The sequence below is a fragment of the Lathyrus oleraceus genome, chromosome 5 (genome assembly GCF_024323335.1).
Source record: "Lathyrus oleraceus cultivar Zhongwan6 chromosome 5, CAAS_Psat_ZW6_1.0, whole genome shotgun sequence".
Taxonomy (NCBI): domain Eukaryota; kingdom Viridiplantae; phylum Streptophyta; class Magnoliopsida; order Fabales; family Fabaceae; genus Lathyrus; species Lathyrus oleraceus.
The window spans coordinates 254,313,925-254,330,840 of NC_066583.1; the positions used below are offsets into that span (position 1 = coordinate 254,313,925).

Sequence of the window (16,916 nt, forward strand, 5' to 3'; positions counted from 1 at the left end):
GGACCTTTAGAACCCTTTCAACCCCTCTAAGCCTTTTTAGGATGTAGTGCGGAGATTATTCAGGTGTAAGATCTGAGTTAATTGTTACGCGATGCTACACTCAGACGAGTTTCTCTTGAGAATATTATTGGTCTGCGAGCAAGTCGTTAAACCGATAATATCCAAAAGATGGATCAATGACTCTAGGGACCACTTTAGAACCTTATTCTACTGGTACAAAATAAACCTATTAGTTCATACATTATGGAATGGTTAGACCCTTAGCTCCATGCTTAATGTCAAAACCCTAAACCTGTATTTGTGAAACATTCATTCATGCATCCATAAAAAACCTTTTTGCATAAAAACCAAGAAACTCAATAGTTTTCTTTTGCAAATATCGATAGGTAAAATGGAACGGGGATGGAGGAATACCAAGAAATACACTTTCAAATTTCCTGACTTAACAGAGTTGAAGAAGCTTGGTTCTATGATTGTTAGTCCAGAGGATCTCAGAGCTCAGTATGGAAGACTTATGGGTATCTTGAAGACCAAGGTTGAAGATGGAGTTCTCAACACACTGGTACAGTTTTATGATACACTCTACCATTGCTTCACATTTCCAGACTACCAGCTTATGCCTACTCTAGAAGAATACTCTTATTGGTTTGGTTTGCCAGTCTCTGATAAATTACCATTCAGTGGTTCAGAGAAGACCCATACATCAGCAGCTATTGCAGAAGCACTTCACCTAGAAGCGTCTGTTGTGAAGGACAACTTCACTAAAAAAGGAGGGATTCTAGGTCTAATCTCTAGATTCCTGTTGGAGAAAGCCTTTATCTTTGCAGAAGCAGATAGTAAAGATACCTTTGAATCCATTTTTGCTCTACTCATTTATGGAATTGTACTCTTCCCAAACATTGAAGACTTCGTGGATGTTAATGTTATACGAATCTTCTTAATTGGTAACCCAATACCCACATTACTTGGAGATACCTACCATTCTATCCATCACAGGATTAAGAAAGGTGGTGGAACCATTCTTTGTTGTGCACCTCTCCTATATAAGTGGTTTATTTCTCACTTGCCCAGATCCAGGCTCTTCAGGGAGAATCCGCAGAAGCTCAGATGGTCTCAGAGGTTCATGTCCATTGATCAAGGGAGTATACATTGGTATGACCCCTCTTATGATGTTGGAGTAATTATTGACAATTATGGTGAATTTACTAACGTACCTCTCATTGGTGTACATGGGGGAATTAACTACAACCCCATCCTTGCCAAACGCCAGTTAGGATATCCTATGGCAGATAAACCCGCCAACCTTCTGTTGTCAGGTTTCTTTTACCTCAACGACGAAAAGAGTTCCGGTTTGAAGGATAGAATCATACATGCTTGGTGCAAGATTCATAGAAAAGGAAAAGACTGATTATGAAGAAATAATTGTGTTGCTTTTGAGCCCTACACCCGATGGGTTTGTGCTATAGCCAATGAACTTAAGATGCCATATGCTTTTGAGAAGCCCTCATTTCCTTATGCTATAACATCATCATCCACTATTCCTATTGAGAATAGGGAAGAGTTTCAAGAAATTTTGGATAGGTTGAAATTGGAAAGAGACACTTGGGAAGGCAAGTACCGTGTCTTGAATGATAAGAAGATGAAGATGGAGCAGCAGCTAAAAGAGAAGGATGATTTGATTGAGATTTTGGAACAACAAGCTGTGAAGAAACAGGAGGAACAAGAAGGTTTACTTCTCTCTAAAGTCTAACCTTTTCATGAATACTCCAGCATACCTCCCACCTCAGGTGCTTGGAAGGGAATCGTCGACAAGCTTATGATCGAGAATGCTCAGCTAAAGAGGCAGAAAAGGAAGCATCAGCCAACAACAGGACCTTCTACATATGAGATTCCTTAGGACTCATAGACTTAGCTATTTTCCTCTTGTATTGTTTAGGATCGTTAAAATTGTATTTCATCCTTTATAATCCCTCAATTGTTTAATAAAAAGAGGTTTTTGTTCAGCTTATACCAAATTTTGTCTCTATAATATTTGCAATAAATTATTGAGTTCTTAAAAAATTAAAACTCATATTTTGCATATGCATATCATGCATCATTCAAGCACAAGTTCCTGCATTTCAAGAAACTTACACGTGTCTTCTCCCTCCAATAGTCAAACTGGATCACCAGTACAATACTCGAGTCAGTCGCCGGAGAAGGATGAGTCAACTTGAACAAGAAAACCAAGAGCTCAGGGAGGAAGTAATCACCTTGAAAGATAGTTTGGAAAGGCTTACTGCTATGATGGACACTTTAGTGGCTGCTCAGAATCAGTCATCGAACAATTCTCAAGATCCATTGCAACGAACAACAATCTCTAAGAACGTCTCAACGCCCATTCCAGTGGCGGCCGTCAACGATCAACATTATTACATGCCACCTGGTTTCCCTTGGGGCATGCCTCACGGTTATATGCCAACAGGATACCGCCCTTAAAACGCTGAAGCTCCAGTAGTGACTGTTGTGATGTTTATACCTTCTCCTGTGGTGCATACAACTCCTTATAATGAAGAAAACATTTTTCACACTGCTCCAAGTGAAGTTGTGGGAGTAGATGAAAGGTTAGAGGGATTTCAAGATCAGTTCTTAGAAATGGAAAGGGAAATCAACGCTCTTCGAGGTAAGGATCTTTTTGGCAAGACCGCTTCCGAACTCTGCTTGGTTCCTAATGTTCAAATTCCACCTAAATTCAAAGTACCAGACTTCGAGAAATACAAAGGAAATTCATGTCCTCAAAGTCATTTGGTTATGTATGCTAGGAAGATGTCCACTCAGACTGACAACCATCAGCTTCTGATCCACTACTTTCAAGACAGTTTAACTGGTGCCGCTTTTAACTGGTACATGGGCTTGGACGGTGCAAAGATTCGTACTTTCAACGACCTTGGTGAAGCTTTTGTTCGTCAATACAAATATAATGTAGATATGGCTCCAAACAGAGATCAACTCCGGGCCATGTCTCAAAAAGACAAAGAGAGTTTCAAGGAATATGCTCAAAGGTGGCGTGAAATTGCTGCACAAATTTTCCCTCCACTTAAAGAGAAAGAGATGTCTAAAATCTTTTTGAAAACTCTGAGTTCATTCTACTATGACCGCATGATCGCCAGTGCACCCAGTGATTTCACCGAGATGGTAAACATGGGCATGTGACTTGAGGAAGCAGTCCGAGAGGGACGTTTGACTAAGGAAGTCGGCGCTTCTAGTCATGTTAATTTCTCCAAAAAGAAAGAATCAGATGTTAGTGTCGTTCCATATGGCAGACAAAGAAGAAAGTATCAACATGTTGCAGCCGTTTCACCAATCATTAGTCCACCAACGGTAGCGCCAATTTATCAGCCACAGTTCTCGCATCAACATCAACAACATTATCCTCAACAACATCAGCAACAACAACATGTTCAACAACAACCACCAAATCAACAGCATCAACAACCTCCACAACAGGATCGCTCTCAATTTAACAATCAAAGTCGTATTCAAAAAAGGCCACAATTTGATCCTATCCCAATGTCCTATGCAGAATTGTTTCATGCACTGCTAGCTAAAAATCATGTCCAGACAAGGTCTCCACCACCTATGCCAAAGGACCTTCCCTATTGGTACAAGGCATATCAATTTTGTGCTTACCATCAAGGGGCACCAGGACATAGCATTGAAAACTGTTTTGGTCTAAAGTCAGATATTTAGAGGCTCGTCAAGAGTGGTATCCTTTCATTTAAGGACGTAAACCCCAATGTTCAAGTTAATCCTCTACCGCAACATGGTTCAGCCTTAGTTAAGATGGTATATGGTTGCCCGGGCAGTTTCCGGATCTATGATGTACGATTATTGGGAGAGAACTTAGTAAAGAAATACGCCAGATATAGCAAGAATGGTTTTGTGCCTCCACATAACTACGCCTCTTGTAGGGTTTGTTCTAGGAACTCTCAAGGATGCCTAACTGTTGTAACGGATCTCCAGGATCAAATGGACCAAGGTTACATTGAAGCCTACCGAGATAGAGATTATAATCAAGTCAATATGGTCAATAGTGACAACGAAGTGAATGTCATAGTTCCTCAGTTCAACGACTCTGAGCCTATACAAATTAGTTATGACAGTCGGAAGACTTCTGCGACTCCTCTGGTCATTAACTTACCGGACCCAGTTCCCTACCAATCTGATAAAGTTGTTCCTTACAAGTACAATGCTACAATGACTGAGAATGGAAAGGATGTTCCTCTACCCTCCATTGTTAACGTCACTAATGTAAGCAGAGTCACAAGGAGTGGACGTATATTTGCAAAAAGGACCGAGGATGTCGCAGCAGGAAAGCAGGCTCATGTTGAGGTCCCTTTTGAACCGGTTGGCTAATCCAATAACATGAATCTTAAAAGTGATGATGATGAGGTGTTGAAGCTCATCAGGAAAAGTGAATACAATATGGTGGAACAATTACTGCATACACCTTCCAAGATATCTGTGTTATCTTTGTTGATGAACTCTGAGGCTCACCGTGAAGCTTTGCAGAAAGTCTTAGAACAAGCCTATGTAGACCATGATGTGACGGTCGGACAGTTTGATGGTATCGTTGCTAACATCGCGGCCTGCAACAACTTGAGTTTCAGTAATGAAGAGTTCCCCGAAGAAGGAAGAAATCATAACATGACACTAAATATCTCAATCAACTGTATGAATGACTCTTTGTCAAGTGTGTTAATGGATACAGGCTCGTCTCTCAATGTCATGCCGAAGTCGACACTTTCCAGACTTTCTTTTCAAGGTGCTCCTATGAGGAGTAGCGGGATTATTGTCAAAGCTTTTGATGGTTCCAGAAAAACAGTCATTGGAGAAGTTAACCTTCCTATGACCATCGGACCTCATACTTTCCAGATAATATTCCAGGTGATAGACATAGAAGCTGCGTATAGTTGTTTATTGGGTCAGCCTTGGATCCATGAAGCTGGGGCAGTCACTTCCACTCTGCATCAGAAGCTTAAATTTGTGAAGAACGGGAAGCTAGTGACAGTCTGTGGGGAGAAAACACTGGTTGTGAGTCACTTATCATCTTTCTCTTATCTTGAACCTGAAGAAGGTGTTGGAACTCAATTCCAAGCCCTTTCTTTGATTGACAAAGATGTCAAGAGAGGAGTATCCATCTCTTCATTCAAGGATGCACAACGGCTAGTCAATGATGGTATAACCGATGGTTGGGGAATAATTTTGGATCTCCTAGAAAACAAACACCGAGAGGGTTTAGGCTTTTCTCCTACTTCCAAGAAGATTGCAGAAGGAAGTAGATTTGTTCGTTCAATCAAAGAAACTTTCCATAGTGGAGGGTTCATTAATCCCACTTTGCCAGAAGTTAGTGTCGTCACTGAGGATAATGATTCAACATGGGAACCCTACTACGATGATCCTGAATATGATCTTGAGGTGGAAGATGCATATGTGCCTTTGTACTTTCCTCATCATAGAGAACTTGAATACATCCCGGGGTCAGAAGATGAAGCAGCTGAAGCCAATGCCATTGTGGAAGACAATCTTAAAGATGTTCCGACCGACTTCATAGCTCACGGAGTAATTCACCAAAACTGGACCTCTGTTGATGTTCCTGTTATTGTTCACATTTCAAAGTAATATTTTGTTGTCTGTTTTCTTTTCAAAAAATCCTTTTGTTATGCCTAAGGCGAAAGTGATAATGTTTGGGCTTATGTTTCAAGAATTAAATCAATGAAAATGTTATGTTTTGCTATTTTTTCTGGAAAAATGGTAATCTAAAAAACAAAAACAAATAAACACTTCCAGATAGCTGCACATAACTTCACACTTTTATCTGTTTCTAAAGCAAGCATAAAATCACATGTGTAGATTAATTCATGACATATCCATTAAAACCAATGACCCTATGCCCTCTTGCAACTTTGAATTCCCTGTGTACGAAGCGGAAGAAGAAGAAGAGGAAAACATTCAAGATGAAATCTCTAGACTGCTCGAAAATGAAGAAAAGACCATTCAATCATTCAAAGAGCCAATGGAAGTAATCAACTTGGGGTCTGAAGAGGATAGAAAAGAAGTCAAAGTTGCAGCACTGCTCACGCCAGAGGTCAAAGAGAGGATGATAGAGCTTCTCCGAGAATATACTGATGTGTTTCCTTGGTCATAGCAAGACATGCCAGGGTTGGACACCGATATTGTGGAGCATCGTTTACCATTGAGTCCAGAGTGTCCACCGATCAAGCAAAAATTAAGAAAAACTCGGTCGGACATGGCGATCAAAATCAAAGAGGAAGTGCAAAAGCAGATTGATGCAGGTTTCCTTGTCACATCAGAATATCCACAGTGGTTGGCCAACATTGTGCCAGTTCCCAAGAAGGACGGAAAGGTTCGCATGTGCGTTGACTATAGAGATCTAAATAAAGCCAGTCCTAAGGATGACTTTCCTCTGCCACACATTGACATGTTGGTCGACAACACCACCAAGTTCAATGTCTTCTCTTTCATGGATGGATTTTTCGATTACAATCAAATCAAAATGGCGCCCGAAGATATGGAAAAAACAGCTTTTATTACACCTTGGGGCATATTTTGCTACAAAGTAATGCCTTTCGGCTTGAAGAATGTTGGTGCCACCTATCAACGAACTATGACTACTCTTTTTCATGACATGCTACATAAAGAGATTGAATATTATGTAGATGATATGATACCAAAATAAAATACTGAGGAAGATCATGTTGAGTATCTTTCGAAATTGTTTCAGTGTTTGAGAAAATACAAACTCCGCTTGAACCTAAACAAATGCACCTTTGGGGTTCATTCAGGAAAGCTTTTAGGCTTCATCGTCAGTCAAAAGGGTATTGAAGTTGATCTTGACAAGGTTAAAGCCATTCAGGAAATGCTAGCACCTCAAACAGAAAAACAAGTGAGGGGATTCCTTGGACGTTTGAACTACATTTCGAGGTTCATATCTCATATGACTGCTACTTGTGCTCCCATTTTTAAGCTCCTCCGAAAGGATCGGGGTTGTGTTTGGACGAATGATTGTCAAAAAGCCTTCGACAATATCAAAGAGTATTTGCTAGAACCTCCTATCTTGTCCCCTCCAATTGAGGGAAGACCATTGATTATGTATCTGACCGTACTAGAAGAATCTATGGGTTGTGTCTTGGGTCAACAGGATGAAACAGGAAGAAAAGAGTATGCCATCTATTATTTGAGCAAGAAATTCACTAACTGTTGTCGCAGCCTGAAAAATACAGAGGTGCGAAAAAACAACCGGCGAAAGAAAATGACAGAAGAGTCGCCACCGTGCGTTATTTATCCCAAAGGAGGGAAGGGAAACGCTCGAAGTAAACCTGGAGAAAGGAAAGGAAAAGACAAAGGTCTCGCAACCAAATCTTGGGTTCGGGAGTCGATTATGCGAAGGGAAGGTATTAGCACCCCTACGCATCCGTAGTACTCTACGGGATCCACTCTTGTTGTTCTTGTCTAAAGGGTGTGTGTTTATCTAATGTACTATTTACTAAAAGAGTCAAGAGAAAAATGACTCGCACGGATGTCGCATCCATTGCATACGTATCTCATCTGAATATGAGAATCAGAGTCTTCGTAGCTCGGCTACCTATGGGTAAAAAGATGTGTGCTCGCTAAGACATCGCGTCTTATGCCTACGTATCTCATCTGAACATGAGAATCAGAGCAGAACGTAGTTCAGCTAACTACGGGAACAAGGGTCTCGATTGCAACTAGGGCAAGAGAAAAGGAAAGTCTCGATCGCAACGAGGGCGAGAGAAAGGATCGCAACGAGGGCGAAAGCAAACAAGGATTAGTTGTTAGTTGTTAGTTAAACTCGGCAAGACATTGCATCTTGTGCCTACGTATCTCATCTGAACATGAGAATCAGAGTTGCCGTAGTTCGGCTACATAGGGATTGCCATCTGAACATGGACTTACAAAGGAAGACACCAGTTGTGTCAAAGGAGAGTGGGCAATGTGTTCACGTCCTAGCAGTAGGTGTCGCAGCTCGCTGAATCGAGTCTTAGGCAGTTACCTCTTTGCAATAGGACGGACTACATGCCACAAGATCGGAGACGCACGGAAGGTCTAAAAGAAATGGGGAAGCTCTGCCCTAGAGTTGTCATGCAATATGTACTTAGGTGTTAGGATTTACAAATCTATATTCGGAAAAGCGTCATCTATCTCTACTCAACAAACGTGGTCGAAACATTGTTTTGTATCTCTTATGACAATACATCTTTCATTTTAAAAGGTTTTTGATTGGTCGCACGGCGGCGAGAAAAAGAGTTTGATTGGTTGGATGTGCTTTGAGTGATGGCGAGAACTAGGATTGGCGAGATATACATCTCGAATCCTAGCCTCAGGAGTGCATGGTATACACCATGTTCCATTTCCATCTTTATTTGCAAAAGTGTTTAATAGAGATTAAGTATTTTTGAATTTGATTGAGAAAGGGTTTGAAGAAACCGCATTGACAATTTTAGACGATGGCGAGAGTTAAGATTGGCGAGGCATACGTCTCAAATCTTAACCTCAGGAGTGCATGGTATACACCATGTTCCATTTCCACCTTTATTGAAAAAGTGTTAAATGAGAATTAGGTATTTTTGAGTTTTTGTTGTGAAAATGACTTGACCAAGATCAAGTATTGATGGACGTTTAAGAAAGATTTGAATGAGTGTTTGATAGAGCAAAGTGGGTAAATTGGATGATGGCGAGAGCTAGGATTGGCGAGATATACATCTCGAATCCTAGTCTCAGGAGTGCGTGGTATACACCACGTTCCACTTCCATCTTTATTGAAAAAGTCTTGACTATGAATTAAGTTTTTTTTTATTTTTTATTATGAAAAATGGCTTGACATTGGATCAAGCATTTGATGAAGTTTTTGAAAGAAATGGAATAGAATGGGAAAAAGAAATGGATTGATTTGTTTATTGAGAAAATACTCGACGTTGGATCGAGTCTTATTTTTGATATCTTTTGGAAATGGCTGATTTTATTCTTGTGTTAGTAGCTAACTAAACAGTCAAACAAATAAAGAAATGAAAAGCAGTAAAATTATTACACATCGGGGGAAGTGGGGTACATTTTGTCAAATGGGGATTAAAAATCATGAAATAATTAAATCGGACCCAAACAACAAATAATGCATGAGTGTGAGTGCAAGAGAACCGACTCATTGTAAGAAAGCCCAAGAGTAAGCTATGAGGTTGATGGCGATGCTTAAAAAGCAATCGACTTACAAAGGTGTGAAAATGGGCTCGATATTGAATCGAGAAAAATATGATTTTTATAGTTTTAAAATGGTTTTGAATGAATGATGAAATTAAAAGAAAATAAATCTATGTTATGATAATGAAACTATGAAAATAATAAAGCATAAACATAACAAAAAATGTTAAAAGAAATAAATAACTAAAAGAAAATAAAATGCTACATATGAGTATTGAACCCAACCCACTCAAGACTATGATACTAGTCTTCTCCACCAGACCACTCATGACTAGTTATTATTTTGATGCTGCTTTAAATATATAAACCAAAATAGATTAAACATTAGAATAAAAAACTAAAATAAAAAAAAGTTTGTTGGACTACCAGTAATTAAACCCAGCCGCTTGGCTGTTGGGTTTAAGAGGCTGGTGAGTTGGGAATAGAAAAAATGGAATCATTGTTAAACACCAACGTTAATATTTACTGGAAACACTCAAAGGTCACTTAAATGGGGTTAAATGATCTGTCTTATAATGTTTAATTTAAAGACCAAATGATAATAATAAAAGAAAGAAAATGGAGGACGCAAACGAATCCTAAACGCATCGTCCTCCTTTCCAATCTCAAACTCAGAAATCTCTCTAACTCATAACTCTCTCAAGCGAAACCTCTCTCTGCTCTCAGAATCGCATATCAAGCTCGACCTCACTCACTTCTCTCACTCTCCCAACGAGTCTCTCTCAATCGCGTCACTCTCAATCTCTCGTCTCTCTCACAAAACCGCTCAAACATCGTCTCTCAAACAAAGCACAAAGCGCGACAAGACAAATCCATGGTTCCCAAAAGAAAATTGGACAGGACGGCTAACCTTCGACGGTGACGGCGAGCTCAGGTAATGCTTTCTTATCCCTTCCTCTCTTCAAACGCTGGTTTTCTTGTATTTTAGGATTAGGGTTTTAATTTTGCTTTTCAAGTTTTCAATTCCGCCCCTTCAATTTCGTGTTCTCACTCACTATTTATGTTCTGCTAATTAGGGTTTTGATTTGGTACTCAAAAGTTCAAAGAAGAAAAAATTCCATAAGTGCTTTTGTCTGCTCAGAATCAGTTTTATCCTATTTGATGCTACAATTCGGGAAAGGTAATCTGAGCTCAAACTTTCTCTTTGAGTTTTGTCTCTATTGCCTAATCGGGATATTCTGGATTTTTAACGCTTTGGTAATTAACTGTTACTGCAGTGAAATTGGTTACAAGTGGACACATTGAAGAAGCTGAGGATTTGATGAAGATTCCCTCGTGTTTCCAGTTATCCATCGCAAACTTTGTGTATACTTGTTGTAAGTTCATGCCCTGTTGCACTTGAAATGTTTGCCTTTATCTGTTTGAATTGTGGCTCAAGTTTGGTTCATTGGTTTTTTTTGCTTCATCATTTGGCTAGCCTTTTGGTCATGAGTTGGCATTTTATGCAGAGTTCACACATGTTGGGTTCAGTGTGTATGCTGATGTTGCCAACTGGTTTTTTGCAGGTTTAATATTGTCTCCTGTAACCATTCTTACGGTTATTCCAGCTGAACGACATAGTGCTACAGACTCCTTAACACTAGACGAACAGGATCTTTGATACCAACAACTCCTATACAAGTGAATCCAGTAACAGGAATGGTGTCTTCGGCAGAGAACCTGTTTTCCAATTCCATATAGGCAAGGCATAGAGTTCTAAGTGCCTCATTGGCAAACTGGTTTATTGTAGTCTGAAGATGGTTAATTGATTCTTCATCAAGTGGGACAACATCGCCATTTGCGGGCCATGAAGGATCTGGCCTATTTTCTTCTTCTAAAACATGGGGAGGCTCACTTTGAATGCTTGTATATTGAAGTATCCTTTCTACATATATAATTTTGTTCTCCAAGTTGCAAATATTCCATATCACCCAAGCTTGTATTTGGTTTAAATTCAGTCCATAGGTAACGGCTAGACCAACAAGGCCTGGATTTATGATTCCAGGTGGAATTGAAATCAAGAACATCAAGGAAAAGACAAATATGGTGGAAGACAACATATCTAGGCGGATGCATAACCATTCCATAGCAGCAGCAATATTGAACTTTGGCCGACTATACCCATCCGCCAGTTTCATGTTCGCTGCATGAAATCTTGACTGTTGATCAAAGCTTCTAGTGGTTGAAGTGCCGGAAATTGTTTCTGCAAAGTGTTGAATGATAGGAGCTTTGCACACTCCACATAAATGTGATAGTTCACGCGCTGATGGTAAATAAAATCGCTGATAGTGAATGCTAATTGCTATGACAGGTATAAAGACGATGAAAACTTGCCATGCAACCTGAGACATCACTATTATAATTCCTAGAAGCTGGATCAAGGAGAAGGCAAATGAGCCAACTTGATAAGGAATGTCTATATCCACTGCACTTTGATCAGTTGAAGCTCTATTAAGGATTTGGCCACTTGGAGTAGAATCAAAAAACGACATCGGGGCGCGAAAAATGGTCAAGTGCATTTTATTGAAGAGTATAGTAGCTGTCTTATAGCCGAATGTAACAAGTAACAATGCTCTAACAAGAACGCATAAAGCACTTCCAATGGCCAAAACAACATAGACTTCAATAAGAGTTGTTCCTTTAACAGGTGGCTCTACATCTGCTGAGATTGGAGTTGCCCAAGCCATCCAATAGTTGCTTCCAATTTGAAGAGTTTGAAACAAAATCTGAGCCAATATTATGAACGGTGCGAGAGCTCCTCCATATGCAGTTGTGATATAGTTAATTGCTTGTTATGATTTTGGGTTTGTGCCATGTTGGTCTGTTTAAAAAAAACATTGTTTGTGTTTGGAAATCTAGAAAGGTTGCAGATTTGTGCTGATGTTTTCTTATGGAAGAACAAGAAGATATCTGCTGGTGCACTCGGTGTAGCAACTGCTATTTGGGTGTTTTTTGAGCTGCTAGAGTATCACTTTCTTACAGTTCGATTTTGGTTCTTGCACTATTGTTCTTGTGGTCCAATGCTCATACATTTATTCACAAGACTCCACCTCACATCCCATTAGTTCATCTTCCTGAGGAACCATTTCTGCAGTTTGCATCTGCATTGAGAATTGAAATTAACCGAGGATTTTCTGCCTTAAGGTTCAATTGGAAAAAACAACATTGGCGAGAAGTAAGAACATCATCAATCAACACAAGAATTCAATGTTGGATCTCCTTGTTGCATTTTGTTGTTGTTATTTTTCTTTGGCAGGGTGTTGGTTTTCTATCAAAGAAGATTGAAAGGCTCCATGATGTACTATAGTTTTCTTTGGAGTTGACTAGGAATTGTAAATTGTGGGTTTTGTGTATTTTTTGATTGGAAACCTTGTGTATGGATGCAATCGGGCTAAATGAAAATTTGAATGGTGTGATTGAATATTATAGTTGAAATGGTTTATGTAATAGGATCCCACATGTAATGGTTTACAATGACATGAAATATATTGAAATGGATTAACAAATGGTTTGAAGTTGGCTTCCAAATTGTTTTGTCTTATGACTTGAATGTTTGACTTTTGAAAAAAATAACTTGACTGATAATGTACATGAACAAGGCCATGAAATGAGACCATAAGGTTAGGGTTTTGACATAGTATCCATGAACCAAAAACATGACTAGCAAGTGGCTTGAAACACAAGAAGCTTGGTTGTTCAGATGACCCAGGCCATAGATGTATCCACAATCACATGAACAACACCATGACTTTGGACCAAGACCAATCCTCATATAAGACCAAAGTAAGGTTAGGCCAAGCATGCTAAATAAAATAAAAAATAAAAAATTCAGGACCAAAATTGGGGTATGACAGTTGCCCCTATTTAAGCGTCTTCAACTAGAGAATATGAAGCAGGACGTTCTTCATATGATCATAGTGGGAGATGGTTAAATATTAAGAAGACCCGGATTTTGATCCTGAATCCCTATGAAATGATTAACAATGCCTGTCAGAATCGGCAAAGAAGCAATCTCAAAAGAAGAATCCGTCTGGTACGGTGAAAATCGGCCTGAGTACCGAAACAGAAAGTTGACATGGATACCAAAATAAATGGTAACACAGGAATACCCATGGCCTGAACTCCGCACATTAGTCTGAACACTAAGCATCGGAATATGAGAGTATCAATGTTGGTCTGATCACCGGAAATCTGGTCTGAACACCACTTCGACCTGAAAATCGGAAAACTGGTCTGAATGCCACAAGTACTTCGACTTGATCGTCGGAAACTTCTTCGATCTGAAAATCGGAAACTGGCCTGAACGCCACTTCGGTCTGGATACCGGAAACTGGCCTGAATGCCACAAGTTGCATCGACCTGAATGTCGGAAACTTCTTCGATCTGAAAATCGGAAACTGGCCTGAATGCCACTTCGGTCTGGATACCGGAAACTGGCCTGAATGCCACAAGTTGCATCGACCTGAATGTCGGAAACTTCTTCGATCTGAATATCGGAAACTGGCTTGAATGCCACAAGTACTTCGACCTGATCGTCGGAAACTTCTTCGATCTGAAAATCAGAAAAAACTGGCCTGAATACCACAAGTTGCATCGACCTGAATGTCGGAAACTTCTTCGATCTGAATATCGGAAACTGGCCTGAATGCCACTTCGGTCTGGATACCGGAAACTTCATGCCTATCAGCCTCGGCAGAAATAGGGAAAATGATAATTGAGGCGGCACGTGGGCCAACGACCCATGCTGGGGATAACAACCTTCAGTCTGAGCACTGGAAACAAACTTCTGGCTTATCACTTGGGATACCGAGAATGTTTTATGCTTACATGCGTATGTTTGAATTTTGCGATGGCGTAATGCTCCATGAAAATGGAAATGCTACGCGATTTGGGAGGATGCAATGCAATATGATTCTACATGCAGGGATGCGAAATGCTGGGGAAAATGCCAAGCTGAAGCAAGGAATCCTGTTGGGGAAATGATCACAATTTTCTGGACCCTGGCACTATTGTTGGAGATGCACAGCATAATGAACTATGCGGGGAAATGACCGGCCACGCGGTGCTCTGGCAATGACGAGATACCGAGACTCTGACTGGGGAGAGAACGGTGCTACAAAACTGTTGTTGGGCGAAGCGATAGTGGTTCTGGCAACCATAATCTACGAGAGATGACTCAGCAGGGGGGAGCAAACACCGATACGGTACCGAGGTTATGCTTCCAGGAAAGAGATCATCGATCTGGGATTGAAATCCTCGATCTGACATCGAACTGTGAGGAGCAGCTGCTTCTGCTGGGAAGATACAGTCTGGTACTGTCAACTCCGCTGGGGAGTGTATAGTCTGACACACATGCTTAGGAAATGCCCCGAGGGTATCTGTTCTGAATAGATGATCCAAAGCACTTAAACTTCACATCAACTTTAAATGTTTATTAAGCATATACCTGTAAAGCCCTTATGTGTCATGATGCAATGTTTATCAAAAATTCGGACGTCATTTTTGCAAACAAAACAGTAAAATGAAAATGAAAACAGAGATATACTGAGTAACATGATTTTATTGATTGAATGGCCTCTGAATAGGCATTTACATCAGGAAGCAATCCCTGGAAAGAGGTAATCGCAAAACAAGAATTAATCTAATGGCAATGTGAAATGGATTTCTATTGGGTTCCAATTCTGCTATGACTTGCCCGTCTTCAAGATCTTCCAGATGATCAGCCTTCTGAAAAGGTGATTAGATTGTTTTCTTCCTTTTGAAAGTTTCCAGTCATTGACATGAGATGAGATTCAGAACTAACTCAGAACGTAGTCATTCGCTTAATCCCTAACTTTTGCCTGGATCGCCCTTTTCGGGTTTTTAATCCTTTGGGATACCCATTTTTGCCTAAGTTGCCTTTTCAGGTTTTCAACTTACCGGGTGTACAATCTTTTCATTTTCAATCCCTAATTTTTGCCCGAACCTTTTTCCTTTTCTTGGTTCGTCGGGATGCCCATTTTTGCCTGGACTGTTCTTTTTACCGTCCAGCGGGTCTATTTTATGCGAAGTATTTTTTAACTGCGTCTGAGTTCACAGGGGAAGTGAAGTCTTCGCCATCCATCGTTGCAAGCATTAAGGCCCCTCCATCAAAAACCTTGGTGACAATATAAGGTCCCTCATAGTTAGGAGTCCACTTGCCCCTGTGATCCGTCTGAGGAGGAAGGATCCTTTTCAACACTAAATCTCCGACTTGGAAACAACGAGGACGCACTTTCTGATCAAAGGCTCTCTTCATCCGAGTCTGATACAACTGCCCATGACAAATGGCTGCCATTCGCTTCTCTTCGATAAGACTCAACTCGTTGAACCTTGTTCGAATCCATTCAGCTTCGTCTAGCTTGACATCCAACAAGACTCTTAGAGATGGAATCTCCACTTCGACAGGCAGGGCCGCTTCCATACCATACACAAGGGAGTAAGGGGCTGCCCCGGTCGATGTACGTACTGAAGTGCGGTACCCATGCAAGGCGAAGGGTAGCATCTCATGCCAATCTCTGTACGTAACGACCATCTTCTGCACAATCTTCTTTATGTTCTTATTTGCTGCCTCAACAGCACCGTTCATCTTAGGACGATAGGGGGAAGAATTGTGATGCTGAATGTTGAAGTTCTGGCACAACTCCTTCATCATTTTGTTATTGAGATTGGAACCATTATCAGTAATGATTCTCTCGGGAATCCCATAGCGACAAATGATTTCCTTCTTAATGAAACGGGCAACCACATGTCTGGTGACATTCGCGAATGACGCTGCTTCGACCCACTTGGTGAAATAGTTGATGGCAACAAGGATGAAGCGATGCCCATTGGAAGCAGTCGGCTCAATCTTTCCAATCATGTCAATGCCCCACATTGCAAACGGCCACGGCGAAGACATCACATTCAGAGGATTCGGAGGTACATGCACCTTATCCGCATAAATCTGGCATTTATGGCACTTCCGAGCATACTTGAAACAATCTGATTCTATGGTCATCCAATAATAACCCGCCCTTAACAATTTCTTAGCCATTGCATGTCCGCCGGCATGAGTACCGAAGGAACCTTCATGAACTTCCTGCATTAACATGTCAGCCTCGTGTTTGTCCACGCATCTGAGCAAAACCATGTCGAAGTTCCTCTTATACAGCACATCGTCTTTGTTCAAGAAGAAACTGCCTGCCAATCTTCTCAAAGTCATTCTGTCATTGTTGGATGCCCCTGCAGGGTACTCTTGATTCTTCAGAAAGCACTTGATATCGTGATACCAGGGTTTGTCATCGACTACCAGTTCAGCAGCAAACACATACGCGGCCCTGTCAAGGCGCATCACATCAATCCTAGAAGCATGGTTCCACCGAACCACCTTGATCATGGAGGATAGAGTAGCAAGAGCATCTGCCATCTGGTTCTCATCACGAGGTATATGATACAGCTTTACTGTTGTGAAGAAAGTCAACAGTCTTCTCGTGTAATCTCTGTAGGGGACCAGAGTGGGCTGGAGAGTATTCCAATTACCATTCACTTGATTGATCACTAGAGCCGAATCTCCGAAGATGTCCAGAGTCTTGATTCTCAAATCAATGGCTTGCTCAATACCCAAGATACAGGCCTCGTACTCAGCTTCATTATTGGTGCAC

At 40.7% G+C, this 16,916-nt stretch overlaps 2 protein-coding genes across 2 annotated transcripts; one reads left to right on the forward strand and one right to left on the reverse strand.

The window, feature by feature from the left end:
- The first annotated feature begins 391 nt into the window (after positions 1 to 391).
- Positions 392 to 1,408, forward strand: LOC127080049 (uncharacterized). The gene has a single exon (XM_051020382.1). It carries the CDS (start codon positions 392 to 394, stop codon positions 1,406 to 1,408), a length of 1,017 nt encoding a protein of 338 aa, XP_050876339.1.
- Positions 1,409 to 10,838: 9,430 nt separating this feature from the next.
- On the reverse strand, positions 10,839 to 12,054 carry LOC127080050 (ABC transporter C family member 3). The gene has a single exon (XM_051020383.1). The coding sequence runs from the start codon at positions 11,940 to 11,942 to the stop codon at positions 10,839 to 10,841; it is 1,104 nt and encodes a 367-aa protein (XP_050876340.1). The 5' UTR covers positions 11,943 to 12,054.
- Positions 12,055 to 16,916: the final 4,862 nt, after the last annotated feature.

Excerpts from the sequence above, each read along its gene's own strand:
- LOC127080049 (XM_051020382.1), top strand. The coding sequence starts at position 392 with ATGGAACGGGGATGGAGGAATACCAAGAAATACACTTTCAAATTTCCT.
- LOC127080050 (XM_051020383.1), bottom strand. The coding sequence starts at position 11,942 with ATGGCTTGGGCAACTCCAATCTCAGCAGATGTAGAGCCACCTGTTAAA.